Below are 25,149 nucleotides of genomic sequence, written 5' to 3' on the forward strand. Positions count from 1 at the left end.
CTGGCAGTAAGAAGTGCAGTCTGTGAAAGGCACTCACCGCTGGCCCTAAGCAGTCCCAGGAAAGGGATTTCTGGGCGTCCCAGTACCCTCTGCTCTGCTGCCCCATGGGACTTTTTGGGGTATTTTCTTTCAGAATCAACTCTTTCTCCCTCAATGTTGACTCTCCCAGTTAGCCCTTACCTGGAATGCCATTTCGGCCCCCTCTAATAGTTCTGCCCTTTTTCCCCAGAAGGGAACCCCTGCCCCTCTTCCCACATTCTGAAACGAAGATTTAAAATGAAAAGTCCTGGTTAGGGCATTGCTTGGATGCTCTTTTTTTTTTTAGGCAAGTCCATTAATCATCAAAGTGTGATTTTTAGATTTTATATTATTCTGCTAAGCTCAAAAAGTTCAAGGAAAGAAAGACGTGAGCAGCCCATGAGGGGTGCACAGGTGACGAGGGGATGGATAAGCAGACAGGGGATAGGAAGTCAAGCACCAAGGCTGTGAATGCCATGTCTCAGGGCTGGCCTGCTGTGCCACCTGACTGCCAGAGCACTGCCAAGCTGTGTAACAGCCGCTTCTCTGGCTTCGTGGGATTTATAAAGATTTTTCCACTAATCCGGCTGGCTTTATTCAAAATGAACATCGCTTCTGAGGATTCGTGTTAATCAAGGGGTCACTGCGTTCTGACTCTTTGGGCCCAAGCTAATCTTACCCTTCGAAGCTATTGGGAATTCTCTTAATCTGCTTGGCTGGCAGCCAGTCTCTCTGTTCTCTGTGCTGGCTCTGTTCTTAGCCTTTGTGTTCCATTGGAAAAGGTACCTTTTGTCTGAAAACAAGAGTCCCTTACTCGTTGCTATAATTTGGACATGGCTTGAGTGTGTCCCCCAAAGCTTTGTGTGCTGGAAGCTTGGTCCCCAGTGTGGTTGACTCCTTAAGAGATGGAGCCTACTGGAGAATGATTAGGGTCACAGGGGAGCCACCCTCAGAACAGATTGCTGTAGTTCTCACGGGACCCTAGTTAGTTTCCAAGAGAGTAGGTTCTGGTAAAAAGAGTGAATCTGTCTCTTGAATCCTTCATACTTCCCATCTGGCCATGTGGCTGCTCTCTGCCTCTTATATACACACTCTCTCCATGATACCATCCACTGTGTTGTTAAAATAGCTAGAATAACCTCACCAGAGCCGAGCAGAAGCTAGCACCGTGCTCTTCTATCATGAGTTGAAAACCTTTTTCTTTAAAAAATACACAGTCTCATGTGTTTTATTATAGCAAAAGAAAATAAATTAATACACCCTTCCACGTAGTAGTTAGAGAGAAAGTAGGTGATATTATAGGAAAACTCCATTTTCAATTCTTGTCTTTACCAACTTGTTTGAACCCGGCCTCCAAATCTCCAAAATAGAAATACTTGCACTTGCCTTTATCAATAACTAAACACACAAAAATAGTTCCTGCTCATACCTAGTGTGCATGTATGTACACCCACACACACACACACACACACACACACACCAACTCCTTTTCTTTCACATTCAAGAAATCATGGTGGAGTGCAAGCCACTGGGCCACTTGCAAACTAATGGTTTTAGGAAACAGACATGTTTCTGTATCTGCTTTAGTTCACAAAAAATTATAAATTTTTGCTACTTTTCCTTTTAACCATCTTTAATCAGAAACAACATATTTGAGATGTATATAATGAATGCTATCTCACAAGCTAAGAATCTTCGGTCTAAAGCTCTCAGTATCAACATGGATGGACTAGGAGATACTGCAATTACAAACAACACCCAACATTCCAGTCATTTAAATCAACACATTTACTTCTAGTTTATTTTATATTTACTTTTCATTTTATCAAAGAGTGTCCTCATTTTAGCCACTCAGAGACCCAGGCCGATGGAGATATCATCCTGATATGTGCGTCTGTGGTTACAGAGGCAAGGGAACAAGGACAGATGAACTGGCTCTTAAAGCTTCTGACCAGCAGTGATGAACCTCATTCTTGTTCCCAATTCGTTGGCAGCAGTCATATGGCCAAGCCTAATTGTATTAATCAGTTTTTGACACTGTAACAAAATGCTTGACATAAACAACTTAGAGTAAAGATCAATTTTGGCTTATGGTTTCAGTCCATGGTTGGCTGAATCCCTGGCCCTTCCATTCCTTTTTAAGCATCTGGCAAGGTAAAAACATCATGGCAGAGGGGCGTAGCAGAAAATGCTGCTCACCTCATGGCAATCAGAAAGCAGAGAACATTGGAAAAAGCCAGAAAGAGAGTGATGAGCTAAACACAAAAGTGCACCCTTGCAGGCTACAGCCACAATGGCCCAATTCCTCTAAGCAAATCCCACTTTCTAACAACACATTCAACTATAAACTCGTGAGTGGGCTAACCCACTGCTGGGGTTAGTTCCTCCATGATCTAATCACCTTCCAAAACCTTGCCTCTGAACACGACACTTTGGGGGGACATTTTCATCAAACCGTAGCAAGGCACTCAATAAAGCAGATGTATATTCCCCACAGAGAAGGAAGCACATATCCGTGAGGGCAAATGTAGCCTCCCACACTCTCCTTTCCTTATTAAAATGAACAACAATGCAGTTAAGGAGTTGGAGACACCATTTTCTCCCTTAGTGTCTGCCACACTTTACTCATGCCTGCAATATCTTTATCTTGTAGGTGAGCAATGTAAGTTTCCAGAGTATAATACCAGCCGAGGAACAAGGTAAATCCCTTATTCTTAATTTTTATTATTTTATTATTGGGGGAAAAGATGAAATAGTTGTCATTTTTCCCTGAAGTCAAGTCCAAAAGCCAGAGGCACAGGCTGTCTTCGTGAGCCCTGTAGCCCTGGTGCCCAGGCACATGTTAAAGACTCCCTTTGCATGGGGGAGGGGAAGCCCTAACTGGTAATATCTCCCACTTGCTATGGTGGAAATGCTTCCATCATGGGCAATTTTAAGCCATCCGTGTGAAGGGAAGTCAGAGATGCGAAGAGACTGTGTCTTAGTCACTTTCACAATACCTGATACCCATAACTTAAAGGAGGAGAGGTTTGTTTTATGCTTTCAGTCCTTAGTTGACCAGCTCCAAGGCAGCATGTCATAGTGGAAGGGACTGGGCTAGGAAATCTGCCCTCACTGTGACAGCTGGGGAGCAGAACATGAAAGGAAGTACCAGGGAGGAAGATCAACCCCCAGGGACCTGCCCCTTCCCAACCAGGCCCCACCTCCTAAGATCACATTTAGCTACTGGGCCCCGGTGAGCCAATTACTTTCAAATACACCCCCTGTGAGTACATGAGCCTTTGGGGGAGACATTTAGATATAAACCATCACAGACTAGATCTAGTATGTCATCGCTTATAGCACTTTGTCTGTTTTGTGTCACTCACCAAAGTTGTAATTATTTTCTTAGTGTCTGTTTTCCCAGCTGGAATAGCAGTTTTGCAAAAGCAAAAAAGTAGAGCATATTTGTTTCATTCATTGCTATATCCCCTCTCCTAACTTGACTCAAAGTAGGGCTTTTATAAAAGCAAGTTTCCTTTCCCAACCCCTTTACCAATTCCAATCCATGTCCAATGTAGTTCCTGAAAATCACAGGCAGGATTCCATCCGAGAATGAACACGCAGATTGCACAGAAACACATACGGTCTTGGTGTTTCTAAATGGGGCTCTCAACTCTCCACCTCTTCTGCCCTCATCTTTAAGTCTGTACATCTTCTTTAAAGAGACAGAGACAATGTTTTCTGATGGAATTATAGCAATATATGACCTTTTGAACAGGAGAGTGGAGATCCTTTGTCTCTCATGTTCTCATGTTGGAAATTGACTTAGTTTTTCTCCATTCCAACTATGGGCAATCTGCACAAACATCACCTTCTGGCCTTTGGAGCCTCTTTTATCTGTCAACCTTCCAAGATGCAACAGAGGCATCTGTGATTTTTTACTCCAAGGCTTTTCATGATTTGCTGTAAAAGTCAATATGGTTCCATATGGTCTGACTGTCTGCCAGGAGTTCGTGTGTTGGAAGTTTGGTCCCCCATGCTGTGATACTGAGAGGTGATAAAAAACCTTTAAGAGGTAATCAATACCAGGATGTGTAAAGTCATTTAGGTCTTGCACTCAGGAGGAATTAGTGTAGTTCTCATGGGACTCTAAATTAGTTCTTGTGAGAGTTCTTATAAAGGAGCAAGCCCAGCCCCTCCCCATCTCTCTTTGGCTTCCTGTATTTCCATGTGTCTCTTCCTCTTATATATGAGGGATAATGATGCCACCCACCATGATGAAATGCATGCAAGGGTGACTTCACAAGAACCAGGGCTATTCTGTTTGGACATTCAGCATCCAAAATCATGAGTTAAATCAACCTTTTTTCTTTAAAAAACTACCCAACTGTAATACTTTATTACAATAACAGCAAATGAACTAATACAGAAGTAAACTAAATAAAAGGCTTAAACCTTCCAGTACTTCTGAATTCAAAATGACCACCTCATCACCCCAGAAAGAATGGCTGCTATCAAGAAATCAACCAATAACAAATACTGGCAAGGTTGTGGGGAGAAAGGAACCTTTTATTATTGGTGGGAGTGAAGACTGCTGAGACCACTGTGGAAATCAATATGGAGATACCTCAAACAACTAGGATTAGCGGTTCCATTTGACTCAGCTAACCCTCTCCCTCGCATCTTTCCAAAAGAATTAAAAGAATCATACCACAGCGATATATGTGCACCCATGTTTATAGAGGCAGAGTTTGTAGTAGCTAAAACTTGGAAACAGCCCAATTGCCCATCAATTGGAGACTGCATAAGGAAGATGTGGTTTTTTCTTTATAAAATGAAGTATTACTCACCATAAAGAATGAGAAACTAGAGACATTTATAGCTAAGTGGATATGCCTTGAGGCCATGCTCTTAAGTGAAATTATTAGGACACACATGTGTAAATACCACATAGTTTCTCTGGTGTGACAAAGTGAACGTGTAAATAAGGATCAAAATGTATAATTTATATTGTGTAATAGGAAGAAAAGGTCTAAAGGAGTATGGGAAGTGGGAGAGGTAGGGGGAAGGTAAGAAGGGAAAAGAAATAATATGAGAAAAGAAAAAAAATGGAAACAAAGTCTTTGTAAATAGGGAAGGGTGGAGGGGTGAAGGGAGGGCAGGGGAATGAGGAAAAATAAGAACCAAGATAGGTCATGTAAAGGTACAAGTTCCCAATGATGAATGTAACTGTACTGTATGCCTAAAATGTACCAAAAAGCTTAATAGGGGAAAAAAATGACCAACATTTCTTTCCTTCGGCAGGTGTGTTGTGGCTTTTCTTTGGGGCTAAGGTCCTGGACATCTTTCTGATGCTGACAAATGCCATCTTCCTGGCCTCTACAGCTCTGGGTGCAACTGGCTTAAGGTCGATGCCTCAGTGGCCATCCTTATGGTGCCCACAGGTACTGCCCAGCAGCATCATTAGAGCATGCAGATTACCCACTGCCTGCCCCACAGGGAGCACAGTGCTTCGGGCTGGTTCACTCACTGACAAAGAACGGGCTGGCTCCCTCCTGTCAATGGTCAGTTCATTCGGACAGCATCCCCTGGAAAGTCACAGAATCAATGTCACTGGGTGGAAGCAATGTTGCTTTAGGTGACTGATGAAAAGAAAGTGGATAGGCATAGATGGAGAGTAAAATTCATCGGCATATCTTCGTCACAACCAGGGAAGGGGGTGTGCTACCTCTGGGAACAGAAATCTCATTTGGCGCAATGGTTTTGTCATAAGTCTGTGGAGAAAGCCTGCCAGGTTCAGATCTCTGCTTCTTAATGGTTGTATGATCCTGGGCTAGTTACTAAGCTTTTCTAAATTAGCTCTCAGAATGTGGCAACCACCAAGGTTCTCCCAAATTGTGATTTTTTTTTACATCAAATAAATCACTTTATTAGTCAATATTCACATAAAATCTTAATCAAAACTCAGAATCCAATGTGTTGGTGGGAAGTACAGAGGGGGATTTTCTCTCTGCCTAATATAGGTCTTAGCTGGAATAGGCTCCTATAATAATACACAGAGTAACAAGGGAACGGCAACCACAGGTTCACTGATGTGCACATTTTATCCTGCATGGCAGTTAGCTGAGCGGATCTCCGAGAGGCTCTTCAAACACCATCATCTGCTGAAGAATAGAAGGCAGAGTAGCTCCTTAAATACAAGTAAGATTTGCCTTGCCAATTTACATCTGTGCATTCTCCAAGAATGAGTCTCCTGTGATTTGGAGGTATCCTTCTCTTCCTGGTGCAAACTGGAGACACACAAAGTATAGAGACTTCCATTACACACACAGCTTTCCCTTGAAAAGGTGACTTCAACCCTTCTTTTCAGAGCTTCTCCCTTCTCGTGTCCCTCATTCGCCAAAAGAATCAGCTCACAGTAGCCCTTAATGATTAGCCAGATTTATACCCAATGACCAAGAGTAATAACCATATATAAGTCAACGTGTCCAGAACAGTGATAAAGGCAATGTCTATAATAAAATTAACAGCAACATTTTCTCCTATAGAAAGACAGGTTGACGAGCCCTCTCTATCCTTATTGTTTTGTTATTTTATTAGTTAATTTGCTTTGTTCTGTTGATTCTCTATTTCTTCATCAGTAAATTCCAAGGGCTGAATTATACAATATCTAGCATTGGCTCTTGATCAGTGTGCCATAAAACATTCTGTAGATTCCAGGCTTCATTTGAAATACTCAGCAAGCTCAGAGTTCTAGAGGCTCGGAGTCCAAGATGCAGGTCCTGGGATGACTTGTTTCTGCTAAGGGCTTTTTCCCTGGTTGGTAGAGTGCAGCCTTCACATGGTAGACAGAAGGAAACAGAGGGCCTGTGCAGGAGAGAGAGCCTAAGACCCCTGATGCCTCTCCTTATAAGGGACCTATATGATTCGGCCTCTTTCTAGCTGTCCAGTTTCAACTGCAGGTCCAGGTGAAATGTTTAAGGCTGTGTAGGTACAGATACATCGTAAGGACTTTATGGATGCTGGAGAACTGACATTGACTCATGCAAGCTGCAGAAACTCTTCCACTGTGCTGCTCACTCTTAACTGTGGCTCATAAATCTCCCCCTGTGCAGGACTCCTAGACATGGCTGCTCACGTGATGTACACAACTATTTTTCAAATCACTGTGAACCTTGGACCGGAAGATTGGAAGCCTCAGACGTGGGACTATGGCTGATCATACTGGCAAGTTACTTGTTCTTGGGGCTCAGACCATGGTGGTCCTGCAGAGATGCACATAGGGTTTTGGAGGACAATTGGCAATGGTCATTGTGCTGACAGCTGCTACTCTTGTGACTTTGGGTAAATTTTGTTACTTTCTATAGCCTGGCCACCTCATCTGTAAAGTAAGGATACCTGCCTCAACTGTTTTTACGGGGACTTAAAGAGGCTGTGTTTATAAAATGTTTAGCACAAAGTAAAGTCCTCAAGAAATGGAGACATCATTGGCCCATAGCATTAGCCTACTTATTTATTGCCACATTTTGTGGAATACACCCTCCAACAGACTTCTAAGAAAGGATTCAATGAGAGGACAATCATTTTATTCCTTGCATAGCTGGAAATACATTTATTCAATGCTCCATATTTAATCACTTGGCAGAGTGCGAAATTCTTTGTTGAAAATCATTGCCCTTAGAAAATTTGAAGTTGCTGTTCTATTTTCTTCCAGCCTTTATCGTTACTGTCAAAAGCCCAATACCATTTTGATTCTTGAGCATTTGTTGGTGGTTGGTTCTTTCCTTCTAAAATGTCAGGATGATTTTCTGTGGTGGGGATTTTCTTCCTATTACATTCATTCTTCTTTTCCTATTCTTGGTGGCCCTTCTGAACATCCATGTCCTAGAACTCTAGATATTTTTCTTGTGTTGTTCACTGATTATTTGCTCTCCTCAGTGTTCTGTTCTCTTTTTAGAGAATTCCTGATAGATATGGGGTCTCTTTGGTTAATTACTGAAATGTCTTACTGCTTTCCTAATATTTTGTATCTCTTTCTCCTTTGGGATGCTTTCTGAATATTTTTACTCTGCTTGTCTTCTAACTTTTCAGATGAATTTTTAGGGCTCTTAAATTCTACAAGTTCTTCCTTGTGGTTTAGTTTTCTTTGTCTTGCTCTGTGGATGAAGCATTTTCACATGCTCCTAAAGATACTGACTAAAGTTTTGTTTTGTTTTTGTTTTTGTTTCTCCTGTTATTTTTTGCCTTTAAAATGATCTCTCTCTCTCTCTCTCTCTCTCTCTCTCTCTCTCTCTCTCTCTCTCTCTTTTCTTTTCTGGATGTGGTTGGGGCTTTCCTCCAGATCTCTGTGCCCTTGACTGTCAAGCCATATTTAAAGATAACTGGAAATTCTTGAGTAAAATTGCAATTCATCTACTGATAGGCTCTTTTTGAATGGATTAGGTATAGGGCCAGCTGTTTTGTTTGGGAATTCCACCCCATAGAAACACATACATGTCTGTTTGTAAATGTTCTCTCTCTGCAATCCCTTGGTGTTTCCCAGATTTGCAGGAAGTGGGGTGAGCTTGTGTGCTTTGCTAATGACTTCTGAGGTTAGCCATAGAAAGGAGCTGAGAAGCTTCCCACTCCAAATACAAATTTTCATGAACTTTCTGTTTTCAGACGGAGTTTTTCCTCTGCCTTCCACTGGACCTATTGTCTCTGAATTGGTGTGTGTGGGGGGGGTGTTGCTCCTGCTCACCTTCTCCAGAGAATAAACCTTTGCTGTCTTAGGGGGAAGAGAGACAGGGGAACAGTGTTTGTGGTATGGAGGACACCTAGGACCAACTATTTATACATTCATTTAGCCAATGCCCTGGGGTGTGTGTGTGTGTGTGTGTGTGTGTGTGTGTGTGTGTGTGTGTGTGTGCTGAGCTTCTCAAGGATTCAGTTGGGCTAATCCAAAAGACTTCCTCCTCATCTTTTGGAGGCCTATTCTGTCTATGCTTTATGTGCACCATCTCTCCCTATGAATTAGTCATCCCACTGCCAACTGCCTACCAGCCTCTCACACACTCCCCCTTCTGATTTTCTTTGCCCCTGTGTGTTCACATTAGTGCACCAGGGTTCTCATTTTCTTGGGATGCAGAGGTCAGAAATGGCCTTTGAAGTTAATCTTCCCCTAAACCTACAAGTCCCTCTCCCTCATGTTTTTGTGTGATACAAAGCATTTTATCATATTTTGGGTGTTGCAGCAGCAAATCTGCCTGATGGGATCATAAGACACCTAGTAAGATTCTCCTTCTGTCATCCTAAGCTTTATCTAATAGCACAGAACCCAGAATCCCCCGTGAATACTTGGAACTTCTCCTCCAAATGATATTTTCCCACTGCTGGGTTTGCCTTCAACTATTTTCCTATTCCTGTTCCCATTCAAATCAGAATAGTGAAAACACTGAACCAAACCAGGCCCCACCCAGCTCTCCAAAGGACATCCCTAGTTAGCCATTGAGTACTAGGGTGCAGCAGAGCCAGGAAGGGAGCCAGCTTCTCTGGGATCACAGGGTCGGGAGCCAAATCCAGATGCCCCACATTATAAGCAATGGTTGTGGACGAGTTGGTTAACTTCTCTCTTTGATCATCTGTAAAATGGGGGTCATGCCCCCAACAAGGGATGGCTCTGATGTTACTTTAGAGAATCCAGCGTTCACTGCAGCATCTGGCATACAACAATATTATTTTGTTTTGGTTTTGAGACAGTATCTCACTGTGTAGTTTAAGCAAGCCTTGAATTCACTAGGTAGCCCAGGCTGGCCTTGAACTCCCAGCTATCCTCCTGCCTCAGCTTCCCAAGTGCTGGGATTACACGCATGCACCACCATTCCTGGCTTAATTATTGTTATTATCCATCCCGAAGTGTGTCTGTTTATCTCTACACATTGGTTGTCTTCTCCTTGGCCACTGCACGGTCCTTCTCTCTATCTCATAATAATCAAACATTTAAACACTCTTTGGTAAAAAGGAAATGTTAATTACCATATCAACTCAGTGCTGAGATCCATGTAGCAAGAAAAAACAAACCATTATCTCAGAAGGCAACTGGCTTCCAGCCTAGATGGGGATATATGTCCTGGAATAGAGCTAACGATGAAAAGTAACACAGGTAGCAGATACCACACTTAATACTCCCCACCGAAGGGTTATGTACGCCACTGCAATGAATGGCAAAAACACTTTCTGGGATCTGGACGGAAGTATGGTGCCTCCCAAGTGGCATCTCTGCCTTCACAGTATGACTGATGACCCTCCAACAACTCACCCTCCGACAGATCATAAATTCATCTGGAGAAACCGTAAATTCACCGTGACTGGCACTCCAGAGCAATACGAGCCTTACTCCACCACGAGAAAGAAGATTCAGGAAAGGGTCCCACCTCCCACACCATACAAATAAAGATGATGAGAACCAGCTGCAGCACGTAAAATGCGAGCTTTGCATGGGATTGCACTTTTACTGTCTGCTGTTAACTTGATTAAAATTGTTTGACCAGGAAAAAAAAAAAAACTCCCCACACGTTGACTCATTAAACTCCATTCAGCCCTGTGTGACAGAGCTGATATTACCCCGGTTTTCTACCGATTAGGACTCTGGCACAAACAGGTAAGTTAACTAGCTCAAGGTCACAGAGACATTAAGGGGTGGGGCTTTGGTACAAACCCAGCACAAGGCCTCCAGAGTCCATCCTCCTAACCACTGATCTGTAAAACATATTGTCTGGGCAGCGCGATTTGTGGTTAAACTTCACGTAGAACCTGAAGATTGAATTTAGAAAGAAATGGGAGATGTTTTCCACCCAACTGATCCTGCAGGAAGCCCTGGGCCCCTCTCTGACTATGCTTTTCATTGGCAGCTTCTCCTGGGCTTCTTTTGCCCTCTGCGTGGTTGTGTCCCTCACGATCGTGAGCAGGTACCCAGCTGCCCTCCTAGAATGCAGAGAGAAGCAGAAGGCACAGAAGAGCCCACGGTAGCCTCAGCATAACCTCCCAGCACCTGAGGATTCGCAGTGTTTGGGCTCCAGGAGCCACTCCCAGCCCTGCTGGTCAAGCTGTTCTGAAGGTCTCTGGACACCTGCCACCAAGTGTCCCAGGCAAGGTGTCCGTGTGCTACTCTGCACATGCAGCTTCCATGTCTGCACATGCAGTTCATCCAGATGCAAAGCACATTTCTGGAGGGAGCTTTGAAGACTGAGGTCTGGGTAAACCTTCTACTCTCCATCCCACCCTTCACTATACATCTTTGATTTTAGCCTCTCATTCCTGTATACCAGTATCTTTAAGTGAGATAACTCTTATGGAAGATATCAAACATTGACACTCTAGTATAAATGAGCTCCTTAAGCTTTTCTGACTGTTAAGAAAGATACGAATGAAAGACTAATGCCAACTATTAAGGGGAAGAAAGGGAACAGAGAGCCTTTATAATGGATGCAAATTGTCTTTCCCACAAAGATTTATTGACAGAAAAGCCCAGAATTTTCCTCCTAGTCAACACACAAAAAAATAAGGCTTATGTGACTATCTCATGTTTTCTTCTTCATTTTCATCAAGAAAATGGGGGTTTTTGAATGTTTTGTTATTCAAAAACATTTTTCTTCGGAATTTCATAATTTCTACCTACAGTAGAATCAGTTTGGAAGGGTTAGTCAAAGGGTAGAAAAACTGAAGACCTAGTCAGATGGAATGACATCTTATCACAGTTAACAGATGCTTAATTGCCAAGCATTTTTGCTTCTAAAAGTAAACACTGCCGAGCGTGCAAGTTTTATCTGAGGCAGTGGATTTCCCAGTGTGCTCGGTTACGATATTGTATCACTTCATCTTGTATGTTGAGCTAATGTGTGGTTGCGACCACAGGTTGTCATACACATTAATCTGAGGGGTGGTGAGGGAGGTAGAGGTGGAGAAACTGGCTGTCACATTCTAACAACCTTCAACATGTCCCAGCTCAGAGTTTTTAAAGTTGTATTTATATGTTTAGTAAACATGTCCCTTCTGAAAAAAGGTGACTGCTTCCAATAAAATACTCAATCTGTTTGTGCTGAACCGTAAAAATTATGCTGTCTTAGAAAAAAGGGGGAAAATCCAGTTCACTCCCTCATGTTTGGTTTTCCAGTCGAGTGCCTGTCTAACAAATGCTGGTCCCGTGTAATTTTGTGCTGAGTCGTACTGAGTGTATTGAAAGCGATATAAAATGGATTTTTGCAGAAATAGCCTCAGGGTTCCCTTGGCCATTTGCTCACCCAGAAGGGTTCGTCCCCAACAGCCTCTGCCTTCTGCCATGTGCAGGTTGTCTCCTCTGAGCTCCCATGGCACCGTGTTCCTTTTAACATTTTATGCTTTCACATTTCTTAAAAGTCAATTGTATTATAATATAACACACAAAGAGAAAAGCACAGAAATCATAGGTACAGCGGGAGAGAAATCTTCAGAAGTAGATATTCCCATGTGCCGAGAATCAAGAAGCAAAACTAAAGCATCTCATTTTAATCCATCTTTGCTACAAGATAGGTGCATTTTCATTCTTCACTGTGCTGACGTAACCTCTTTCTACATCTGTTCTCTCTTACAGATTGTATATTTCTCTACGTAAGAACTTTATACTTTGTGGCCAGAAAAAACTGCCTGTAAATCCTGGCTCCTCATTTTCACCTTGGACGAGTCACTTTATCTCCCTATGCCTCAGTTTTCTCATTTGTAAAATGGGAACAATAATCCTCCTGTTTTAGAAAGCGTGATGAGTAAGCACATTGGTGAATGTGAACATGTGGTATCCAGGAAGCACAGTGGAAGGGCAAACCACTGGTACCTGTCAAGGGTTCCATCACAGCAAGAAACACTGGGGGGCTGAGCCAGGCTGATGAGTTGGGGAAACAATAGTGAAAAGCTCAGTGCCTGTGTCCCAGGATCAAATGAGTCCAAAGCCAGCAACTATTTTTGTCTGGAAGCTGTCAGGCCTTGGTTAACCAATGAGAGCTTTTCATCGGGTGTCTATAATATTCTAGGTCGCGTGCCATTTCTCCTGGATGAAATATGTTAGAATTTCTTCCCTAGTACATTAGCAAAATACCTGTTGGATCACTTGCTGAAGAACAGATCCATATCAACCAGCTACTCATCACACCAGTATCCAAGCAGTGTTCAAGTGTCACTTGTTCTGAACCACCAGTCAGTCCTATTCCAGAATTGGTGAATTTGGCCCTGAACTCACTTGACTTGGTGTTACCCTTGTTTTCATGGGTTGACATTAGCCCCTAATGCCATTAGCCCCCCATGAACTATACCTGGGTATTCTGGAGCTAGGGGGCTTCTTTGGAGGCCAGAATAAGGTTAGTAGGCCTAGTTAATGAGGCTGGAATCGGATTTGCTCATGTAAACATTTTAATTCATTAAACACCTACAAAGAATACAGATGATTAATTTTGCAAGGTGTCGGGCTGGTCTAACAACCCACCACCCCATCTCATCCTCACTTCCCCTGTAACAGCCCTGTCCCCTGTGCATGAAGGATCCGTGGACTGGGTACCCCCACCCTGTCAAAGAGACAAGAATGGAAGCAGCTTGGTGAAGCCAAATAAGCCAAACACTGGCTGGAAAGAAAATAGCAAGCTAACCAGACCTGGGTTTCAGCCTAGAAATTAAGCACAGGGGAGGGAGAGATAAAGATGATACTGGCCTAATAGTCTACTGTTTAGGAAAATGCATGCACACACATTGCCCCCTTTAGCTCTAGCACCTTTCACCTGTGAACTCCCTGAACATCACTGGGCCTTCAAGACCTGAGACACAGCACAATGGCACTGTTTTCTATATTCATGAGAGCAACCTTCAGAACTGTTGACCAGTCCCTCCGCCCAGTCTGTCCAAGGTCCTCAGGAATGGGCCTTGACATACGCTGACAGATGGCAATGGGAGACACACAGGCTAGAAAAGAATACCAGGAAGAGGAGAGAGGCTGAAACCATCCTTTCTGGTGCTGGGCCTGGCCTCTCTCTTCAAGGCACTGCATATACATCACCATTCCAATTCTACACAATGGTGTAGCAAGGAAGGTCATAGGTTAAGCATCCCTTATCTTCTTGAGAGAAGAAGTGCTTCAATTTTGATGGTTTGGGTTTCTCTTTTGTTTTTTAAATTATTTTGGAATATTTGCATGTAGATAATAAGCTACCCTGGGGATGGAACTCAAGTGTAACCAAGATCCATTGATAGTTCATATACACCTTGTATCTGTAGCCTGAAGGCAATTTTATACATTTTAAATAATTTTGTACATGCAACAAAGCTTTATTGTGCAGAATTTTCCACTTGTGGTACCACATAAGCCCTCAAAAAGTTTTGAATCGGGAGCATTTTTAGATTCAGTTCATAGACACTTAGCCTATATCGGTATTGCCGTGTCCAGGTGAACCACTGCCCAGGACATTCAGAAAGTTAAGTGTGTGCCTCAGGCCACACACAAGGCAGATGCAGCACTGAGACTTGGGGCTGTCCCCTCCACACTCAGTGTGCTGCCTTCCTGGGGGACAGAATGACAGGCCACTTCTCTTCCACCTCCTCCCTCCCTCCATGACGCTGAGTCATTTGATGGGGAAGAATAAAGGAATTATAAATGCTAGAAGGCAAGCATTGAGGGAAGGCTTTTTCTGGTTTAGAGATGGATTGTGGATCCTAAAGCTTCTAGCTCTACAGTTTTAAGCTGGGTGTTGCTTCTGTGTGGGACCCAGGAAATTAAAGAGCCTCTGGAGGAGGGGGAAATGAGACCAGCTCTTTTCTTTTCTTTTTCCTCATTGAGTTTATTGGTACATTTTAGGTATACACTACAATTATGTTCATTACTAGGATCTTATACCTTTACATGACAGGTCTTGGTTCTCACTTTTTCCCCTTATCCCTGCCCTGCCTTCACACCCTCCTTCCCTCCCCATTTACAAACATTTTATTTCCATTTTTTCATTTGCTCCTATTTTTTTCTTTCCCTTATTACCTTTCCCCTACCCTTCCCACTTTCCCTGCACTTTTAGCCCTTTTCCTCCTATTTCACATTGTCAATCATATCATTAGGATCTTATGTACTATTATAGTTTATTCACACCAGAGAAACTATTCAGTATTTACACATGTGTGACTTAATTTCACTTAGGAGTATATCCTCAATATATACCCATTTTCCTATGAATGAATCTAATTTCTCATTCTTTATGGCTGAGTAGTATTCCATTTTATAGAAAAACCATATCTTCTTTATTCAGTTTCCAACTGATGGGCAAATGGACTGTTTCCAAGTTTTAGCTATTACAAACTGTGCCACTATAAACATAGGTGTGCATATATCATTGTGATATGATTCTTTTAATTCTTTTGGAAAGATACCCAGCAGAGGGATGGCTGGGTCAAGTGGAACCTCTAGTCCCAGCTCTTTGAGGTATCTCCATATGAATTTCCATAGTGGTTGCACCAGTCTGCACTCCCACCAACAATGGAGAAGTGTTCCTTTCTCCCCACAATCCCATTTGTTATTGAGTGATTTCTTAATAGCAGCCATTCTTTGTGTGGTGAGGTGGAATCTCAGTGTTGTTTTCATCTGCATCTCTTGAATGACCAGTGATGTAGAACATTTTTTCATATATTTACTTGCTGCTTTTACTTCTTTGTCTGAGAAATGTCTGTTCATTTCAGATGCCCATTTTTTAATCAGGTCCTTATATTTGGTGGGGGCTGATTGTTTTGAGTTCTTTATATATTGTAGATATTAGTCCTTTGAGGAGCAGCTGGTAAACATTTTTTCCCACATTGTAGATTGTCTCTTAGTTCTGTTGATGGTTTATTTTGCAGTGCAGAAGCTTTATCATAAGATGAGATCCCAGTTGTTGATTCTTTCTGCTAGTTCCTGTGCTACTGAGGATTTGTTCATAAAGTCTTTTCTTATGCCAATGTCTTCAAGAGTTCTGCCTAAACTTATCTTCCAGCAAGTATAGTGTTCTATTTTAATATTTAGATCTTTAATCCACTTGGGTTTTTAATTTAGTGTTTGGTGAAAAATAAGCATCTAGTTTTAGTCTTTGGCAGGTTGTAATCCAGTTTTTTCAACACCATTTATTAAAGAGGCTATCCTTCCTCCAGTGAGGATGGTCAGCTCCTTTGTTAAAGATGAGGTAGCTGAGTGCATCTGGAGTTGTTTTTGTGTCTTCCAATCTGTTCCACTGATCCTCATGTCTGTTTCTTTGCCAGTACCATGCTGTTTTTAACACAGTGGCCTCATAGTATAGTTTCAAATTGGGAATTGTTATACCCACTGCCATGCCTCTGTTGCCTAGGATGGCTTTTGCTATTCTAGGAGACCAACTCTTTTCTAGCTTTTCCCATCCCAGCTATTCCAGGGTGGTCTCCAACTCCATACATGCATCCACACTAGTCAGTCTTAGTCCTTCATGCACAGATTAGAAAAATGCCCACATTTCCAGGTTAGACAAACATTCAGGCTTCTTCTCTAAGTAGGACAGTAAGGAAATAAGTATTTGGAGAAAGAAACATTTAACAGATTGAAGTATGTGCTTTGGGTTAGAATATTCCTTGTCTGCCTTGTTGCAATTAAGTTTAAAAAAAGGAAAACCTTTCTCTTGTAATAGATTTAAGTTTTCAATAGTACAAGCAAAACCATCCTAGTAACTTTGTCTAGCCTGAACATCACTCTACAACAGGGAACCCCCTGACCCATCCTGTCCCTTCCTTATCACCAGGGTCACGAAGCAAAGTTGAGATGCTGAATGTCATTCAACCAGTTTCAAAAGAATTTATAGGTTGGTGGTTTGGACCATCTTTCACACTTGTAGAGACTGTCATCCAAATATCAAAGATGGAAGACAGCGGTGCTTTCAAAGCCTAAAATCTGGGTGGTTAGGTAAGTCCAGAGCAACCTTGCAGGGTTGGTTCTTTAATGAACTGCTAACCAAGCCTGTGGCATGGTGCAAGGTCATGTTCAATGTTAATGGCCTCAATTCACCAATCAAAAGATATAGACTGGCAGAATGGAGTAAGAAGCAAAATCCAACGATATGCTATATAGAAGAAACACACCTAGTTCAAAAAGAAACTCATAGACTGAAAGTAAAAGGATGGAAAACAGTTCTCATGTGGCAGGCACCCACAAAAAAGCAGGGGTAGCTATCTTATTTTCAGACAAAGTAAATTTCAAACCAAAATTAATCGAGTGAGATAAAGAAAGTCACTACATCCTTGTAAAGGGAACAATCCAAGAGGGAGAAATGACAATCATAAATATATATGCACCAAATACTAATGCTCCCAACTATACAAAACAAACATTAAGGGACATGAAAAAGCAAATAAGCAGTAATACAATTGTAGTGGGGGACCTCAATACTCCACTGACACAAATAGACCGGTTATCTAGACAAAAAATCAACAACAAAATACTAGAACTGAAGCAAGCTTTTGAACAAATGGACTTAACAGACATCTACAGAGTATTTCACCCCATAAAATCAGAAAATGCATTCTTTTTTGCTGCACACAGGTCTTTCTCCACAATAGGACCCATGCTATCTCATAGAACATGTTTAAATAAATGCAAAGGAATCAAAGTTATCCCATGTATATTATCAGACCGTAATGCAATTAAACTAGAGATCAATAACAACAGTAACTGCAAGAACTTCACAAACACATGGAAATTGAACAACACTCTCCTGAACAGCCAATGGGTCACAGAGGAAATTAAAGAAGAAATTAGACAGTTTTTACAAATAAATCATAATGCCAATGCAACATACAGGAATCTATGGAAGCAGTTCTACAAGGGAAATTTATAGTAGTGAATGCCTACACTAGGAAAAGAGAAAGCGCTCAAATGAATAACCTAATGCTGAATCTTAAGCTTCTAGAAAAAGAAGAGCAAGACAAACCCAAAGCTCTTACAAGGGAGGAAATTATAAAGGTAGATCAGAAATCAATGCAATGGAGACAAAGAGAACAACACACAAAAAAAGCAACAAATTGAAGAGTTGGTTTTTTGAAAGGATAAATAAAATAGATAAACTCTTAGCCAACCTTGTCAAAATAAGAAAGAAAGAAAAGGATCAAATCTATGCAATTAGGAATGAAAAAGGTAAAGTCACAACAGATCCAGCAGAAATCCAGAGGATCATCAATACCTACTTTGAGAATCTGTACTCTAATAAAATGGAAAACAGAGAAGACGTAGATAGATTTCTAGATACATATGAATTACCAAAGTTGAACAAAGAAGATAAAAAATTCTAAACACCCCCACTACAGTCAGTGAAATTGAAAATGTCACTAAAAGTTTACCAACATGAAGGGAGGGCAGGGGTAAGGGGGGAAAAATGAGAATCAAGACTTGTCATGTAGAGGTACAAGATCCCAACAATGTATGTAACTGTACTGTATCCCTAAAATGTACCAATAAACACAATTAAAGCTGAAAAAAAAAGTTTACCAACAAAGAAAAGCCCAGGTCCTGATGAATTCACTGCTGAATGCTACAAAACATTTAGAGAAGAAATACTGCCACTACTCTTTAAACTTTTCAATGAAATTGAAAGGGAAGCAATACTTCCAAATTCATTCCTAGAAGCAAGTGTTACTTTGATTCCAAAACCAGGGAAAGACCCAATCAAAAAAGAGAACAACAGACCAATCTCCCTAATGAACATAGTTGCAAAAATCCTCAGTACGATATTGGCAAACAGAATACAGAGGCTCATCAAGAAGATCATACAGTCCTGACCAAGTCAGACTTGTCCCAGGGATGCAAGGATTCAACATACATACATACATATGTACATACATACATACATCATTAAATGTAATACACTATATTAGCAGAGTCAAAGACAAAAACCATATGATCATCTCAATAGATGCAGAAAAAGCATTCAACAAAATTCAATGCCCATTCACAATTTTAAAAAACCTGCAGAAAACTGGAATAGATGGTCTTTATATCAACTTGATAAAGTCCATCTATGAAAAACCAACAGCCAACATCATATTAAATGGCCAAAAACTGAAAACCTTCATGCTAAAATCAGGAACAAGACAAGGATGTCCACTATCACCACTCCTATTCAGTATAGTTCTGGAAACATTACCCACAACAATTAGACAAGAGAAAGAAATTAAAGCAATAAAGATAGGAAAGGAAGAAGTTAAAATTGTCATTATTTGCTGACAATATGATGCTCTACATAGAAGACCCAAAAAACTCCACCAGAAGACTTCTAGATTAATTGACAGATTCAGTAGAGTAGCTGGATACAAGGTGAACACTCAAAAATCAATAGCCTTCTTATACACAAATAACAGACTCACTGAGAGAGAAATTAGGAAAACAATACCTTTCAAAATAGCACCCAAAGGAATGAAATATTTGGGAATCAATCTAACAAAGGAAGCAAAAGACCACTACACTGAAAACTACAGCACTCTGAAAAAAGAGATCAAAGAGGATATTAAAAATATGGAAAGATAGCCCTTGTTTCTGGGAAGGAAGAACCAATATAGTGAAAATGGCCATACTTCCAAAACTGCTATACAGGTTCAATGCAATCCAAATTGAAATTCCAACAGTATGTTGCATAGAACTATAGAAAATAATCCAAAAATTCATTTGGAACAACAAGAGACCTAAGATAACAGAAGCAATTCTAGGCAACAGAGGCAGGGGGGTTTCACAATCCCCAACTTAAAACTATCCTACCAAAAGCCACTGTGATAGAAACAACATGGTACTGGCAAAGAAAAAGTCCCCAGAATCAGTGGAATAAATTGGAAGATACAGAGACAACTCCTGATGTATTCAGCTACCTCATATTGACAAATGAGCCAACCATCCTCAGTGGAGGAAAGATAGCCTCTTTAATAAGACCTGTCATGTAAAAGTACAAGATCCCAATGATGAATATAACTGTACTATATACCTAAAATATACCAATAAACTCAGTGAGAGAAAAAAATTAAAATAAGAAAGTGCTGTTGGACAAACTGGATTTCAACTTGTGAAAGATTAAAACTAGACCCCTATATTTCACCATGCACTAAACTAAAATCCAAGTGGGTTAAAGATCTAAATGTTAAAACAGAAACACTAAACTTCTGCTGGAAGATAAGCTAGGTAGACATTGGCATAAGAAAAGACTTTATGAACAAATCCTCAGTAGCACGGGAACTAGCACAAAGAATCAACAACTGGGATCTCACCTTTTGAAAAAGCTTCTGCACTGCAAAAGAAACCACCAACAAAGCTAAGAGACAACCTACAATTGGGAAAAAAATTTACCAGCTGTTTCTCAGACAAAGGACTATTATCTAGAATATATAAAGATCTAAAAAAAAAAAATCAGGCTTCCCAAATATAAAGACCTGATTCAAAAATGGACATCTGAAATGAGCAGACATTTTTCAAACAATCAAGTAAAAGCAGCAAATAAATACATAAAGAAATGCTCAACATCACTGGTCATTCAAGAGACGCAGATGAAAACAATACTGAGATTCATTCCACCTCACCCCCAAACGAACAGCAGCTGTCAAGAAATCAATCAATAACAAATGCTGTCATGAGTGTGGGGAGAAAGGAACCCTTCTTCATTGTTAGTGATAGCACAGACTGATGCAACCACTGCGGAAATCAAAGTGGAGATACCTCAAACAACTAGGACTGAAAGTCCCATTTGATTTAACTATTCCTCTGCTGGGTATCTTCCCAAAGAATTAAAAGAATCACACCACAGTGACATATGCTCACCTGTGTTTATAGCGGCACAGCTTGTAATAGCTAAAACTTGGAAACAGCCCAATTGTCCATCAACTGGAGACTGGATAAAGAATATGTGGTTCTTCTATAAAATGGAGTATTACTCAGCCATAAAGAATGAGAAACTAGAGACATTTGTAGCCAAGTGGATGTACATTGAGGACATGCTCTTAATAGGACACACATGTAAATACTGTATAGTTTCTCTGCTGTGATAAACTAAAAGTATAAATAAGGGTCAAAATGTATAGTTGATATTTTGTAATAGGAAGTAAAGGTCTAAAGTTATTGGGCAAATGGGAGGGGTAGGAGAAAGGTAAAAAGTGAAGAGAAAAAATAGAAAAGGAAAAAATGTAAACAAAGTCTTTGTAATAGGGAAGGGTGCAGGGGGAAAGGGAGACTAGGGGAATGGGGAAAAAATAAGAACCAAGATATGCCATGTAAAGGTACAAGATCCCAATGATAAATATAACTGTACTGTATATCTAAAATATACCAATAAAATATCTTTTTAAAAAAGTTTATGTGAGCAAAAACGACCCATAAATCCAACTGGGCTCACAACTCAAAGATCTCCACCTAACAGTGAGAGCAGCAAGTTTTTATAGGTGAACAGGAAGCCATGTAGAGAAACCATTTGATTGGTTATAGGCAGTGCCTACCTGATATGGGCATGGTCTGATCAGTTGGCTGCCTGCAATTGGCTAGAGCCTGGCGGTTTGTAATTGGCTGAAACTCAACTATATCTTTAAAAACCTAAATTAGTTTTGATCTGTTACTAGGAACTCAAAGTATGGTCTCTTACTTATTTAACTTAACACATCTCTCTCTATATTCTTCATTTGGCTCCTGGAACCTGATTCTTCTTCGTCTCCCTCACCACACTGGCCACACCTTTTCAGTGTCTTTTGCTGATTCACCTTCAAGTCCTCAGCCTCTAACCTTTGGTATGCCTAGAAACTCAGCCCTCAAATATTTCACTGTCTGCGTTTACCCTTTAAAGGGTTTCATGAAAGTGTATGGCCTTAATGTCACCTACCTGTCATCACTGCCAAATGTTTATCATTAGTTTTGTCCTTTTCCCAAAACATACTGTAGACTGATAGCCTCGATAGTCTGCTCAACCCCTCTGCTTAGATTTTGCAGAGATTTCAAAAATTATCACTTATGAAACATCATCTAGTTCACCACCCACACCCTCTTTGATTTATCTTTCCTTTACTCCTTCTATCTAACCTATCAGCAAATCCCATCTGCTCTACTTTCAAAATATGCCCAAACCCAGGCATATATCCCCACTTTGACTGTTACCACTCCAAAGGCACATTAGTTTTATGAAAGTTTCCAGCTGGTCTCTCCTGTTTTTATCCTTATAATGATCTACTTCCAGTAAATGAAAGTCAGATCATGTCTTTTCATTTCTCTGAACCCTGCGGTGCTATCTCATTTAGAATAGAAGCCAAAGATGTAACTATGTCCTACAAGATAGTATCTTGTAGTCTCTCAACTATCTCTTACCACGTCTGTTATCCACTCCTCCCTCATCACTGTGCTGTAGTACACTGGCCTCTTTGCTGCTAAATGGGAATACCAAGCTCACTCTGTCTCAGAGCCTTTGCACATGCCCACTCTCAGAAGAACGAATTCAAAATGCGAGATGTCTTCATGCGATGAAAATAAATCATCTCTAACTTCATGCAATAGTGGAGGTGAACGTCACAAATGCAATGTTGATCAAAAAAAGTGGCAACTTGTGAATCTGCTTAAAGTTGAAAAAAGAAAACACACAGGGGCAAAACTAATATACTTTTAAAAGCTGGGAAGTAGCTTCTCCTTCAGAGCTGGAAATAGACATGGCAGGGTCACATGGGCAGTCCTCTGCTTCTGGTTCCAAGTGCTGGCCCCACGGATGTGGTCAGCTTATGAAGATTCACTCACGGCAAGTGCACATTTCTAATGCGTATAGTACATGCCAACAAGAGGTTGTGGGTTTTTTTAAAAAAACTATTCCTGTTTATTCCTAATTTCCAAGGGAGAAATGCAGTTTCCTGCATTCCCACGCCTGCATACTGCTCTTTGCCCCACTTCCTGGTCAGCCCAAAGTCTCAACCACACAAATTAGTACATCGTCATGAGAAGTCTTCTGCTTTCTGATGTTCTGAGTACTTTGACTGGATTTATGTCTCTTCATTTCTAATCACACTGAGTTCCCTTTTGTAACTAAAATATTTAACATTTGGGGTAAATTCTTAGTGTTTTTAATCATAAAAGATAACAACAGCTACCTTCTTGTGGTCCAGGGTCTATGCAGGTTCATAATATGTAGTATTTTATTTTAATCCTTTCAACAATCCCGCCAGTCAAGACAGTTTTGCCCATTTCACAGATGAGGAAGCTAAGGCTCAGAGAGGTGAGAAACACTCCTGAAACAGTGCTCTTTCTGATCACTCATGTCATATCTCCAAGTGGCTCATTCTGCGAGCAGTTCTATTCTGTTTAACAGTTTTCCTTCGAATGCTTTTCATCCCCAACCAGGAAGGCAGGGCCAGATGGCTCACTGCCACATGGGTCTGAGCTATCTAGAAGCTAACTGATACAGGAAGTAAAGGCAAGGATATCTGTGCTGAAAATCCCAGGGTCTGATCCCTAAATTCTCAACCCCAAACTGCACAGGAAACCTCTCATTGCCCAGCAAGCCAGGGAGGCTTTAAAAGTCCTGGTGAGAGCTCTGAAATCAGACCCGGGCAGCATGTGTCCCTGAATATCAGAAGAGACTCTATATTTACCCTGAAAAGCCCTTTAGTGCAACTTAGAGCTATAAATAACCATTAGGGCCCAAGCAAGTGGCCTTAACACATGGCTTTCCTTCCAAAAATGCAGGTCCATTTTAATTAAATTGGTAATTAACCTTTGGGGAGGGAAAGCCCCCTGCATTTGGCCTGCTTTTGGAGACACCATGAGTAATTTCCTATTTGTTGAACTTTGGGGGATTAGCAAGCGGGATGGTTGTTTAGTCCTGAAGCAGCCTCTCCTAGGAGCAGAGTCAAGCTCCCAGGAGAGGAGAGGCTCTGTGCTTGGAGTGAATGCACACTCTGCAGCCTCAAGTCGGCCCCCGCCCTAGGCATCACAATCAGGGTCTCTGGAAAACCAAACCTTTTCACCCTGTTGTGCCCAGAGCAAGATGGGAATCATGGCTATGCTGATGCTGCCCTTGCTGTTGCTGGGAATCAGTGGCCTCCTCTTCATCTACCAGGAGGTGTCCAGGCTGTGGTCAAAGTCAGCCGTGCAGAACAAAGTGGTGGTGATCGCTGATGCCATCTCAGGACTGGGCAAGGGTAAGCTGCCTGTGCTCTGATGCATGCCTATCTCTGCCCAGGGGGGACTGGTAGTGGCAGGGTGGCAGGATGGCATGTGGGCAAATGTGCTAGGTGCTAGGTGGGAAATCCTGGGATTTCTCCCGGCCTCTGTCACTAATCAGCTTGTTAATGAGGTTTATCTTTAAGGCTTCAGCTTCTCTGCCTGGTAGATAAGGGCACTGGAAAGTGTGAGGGTGCAAGCTCATAATCTAAGTGCCAACACAGGTCTACGGATTTGGTTGGTTTTGCTTTCACTCACAGTGTTTCCGGGAACTTTTAAATGCAGTGCCCTCAGCTGGGGCTGTATACCGATTGCGAGCTCAGACTACAGTTCTGGGTTCAGTTCCTGGCTCCAGCACTTGCTAACTGGTTGGTGGCTTCACTTTTCTGCCTGGAATTTCTCATCTGTATCGTGAGAATCCTAGCCGTCTCTACCTTTTAATGTAGCTGTAGTGGGTGCCACTCGAGAGTTAGTAATGATCACAATGTAGAATACATTCAAGCAGAGTATGCCTACTTCTGTGTGCCACACACCCCGCCACTCTCTAGTATGTAATGCTTGGCCTGCTTCCTTCTACCATCTCACCTCCTACTCTTGCTTGCAGCCCTAAATTAGATAGTCCCAGGGGTCATTCTGGTTGCATCTGTGACCTGAGGAGTAGTAAACTTCTTTTGGATTTGCAAGATTCTGACTCTATCTTTGCAAACTGTGATAGTGCAACCCTACCTATTGCATAGTTTGGGGATGACTTTTGCTTTTGTTATTTTTAATCAAGTACAGAATGGACATAGTCAAGCATTTATTAGTCACTCACCAAATGCCTATAGGTCTACTTTGCCCTGGCCATTGCTCCTTCCAAAGTGTCTCTCTGGAGGGCTAGGTGTGGCCATTGTGAGAATATTTGTGACCTCCTCTTTGAGAATTTGCTAGGAACCTTTTTTTTTTTTTTTTTTTTTTTT

At 41.4% G+C, this 25,149-nt stretch overlaps 1 protein-coding gene across 1 annotated transcript in view; it reads left to right on the forward strand.

The window, feature by feature from the left end:
• Positions 1-23,687: 23,687 nt before the first annotated feature.
• Dhrs7c (dehydrogenase/reductase 7C) overlaps positions 23,688-25,149 on the forward strand; it is a 22,268-nt gene continuing 20,806 nt past the window's right edge. Inside the window, exons 1-2 of the mRNA XM_033762713.1 lie at positions 23,688-23,713; positions 24,009-24,168. Coding sequence (XP_033618604.1) covers positions 23,690-23,713; positions 24,009-24,168 — 184 coding nt within the window. The 5' untranslated portion in view covers positions 23,688-23,689. The remainder of the gene's footprint in view (positions 23,714-24,008; positions 24,169-25,149) is intronic.

The sequence above is a fragment of the Fukomys damarensis genome, unplaced genomic scaffold (assembly GCF_012274545.1).
Source record: "Fukomys damarensis isolate Sample0158 unplaced genomic scaffold, DMR_v1.0_HiC HiC_scaffold_13, whole genome shotgun sequence".
In the NCBI taxonomy this organism is placed as follows: Eukaryota; Metazoa; Chordata; class Mammalia; order Rodentia; family Bathyergidae; genus Fukomys; species Fukomys damarensis.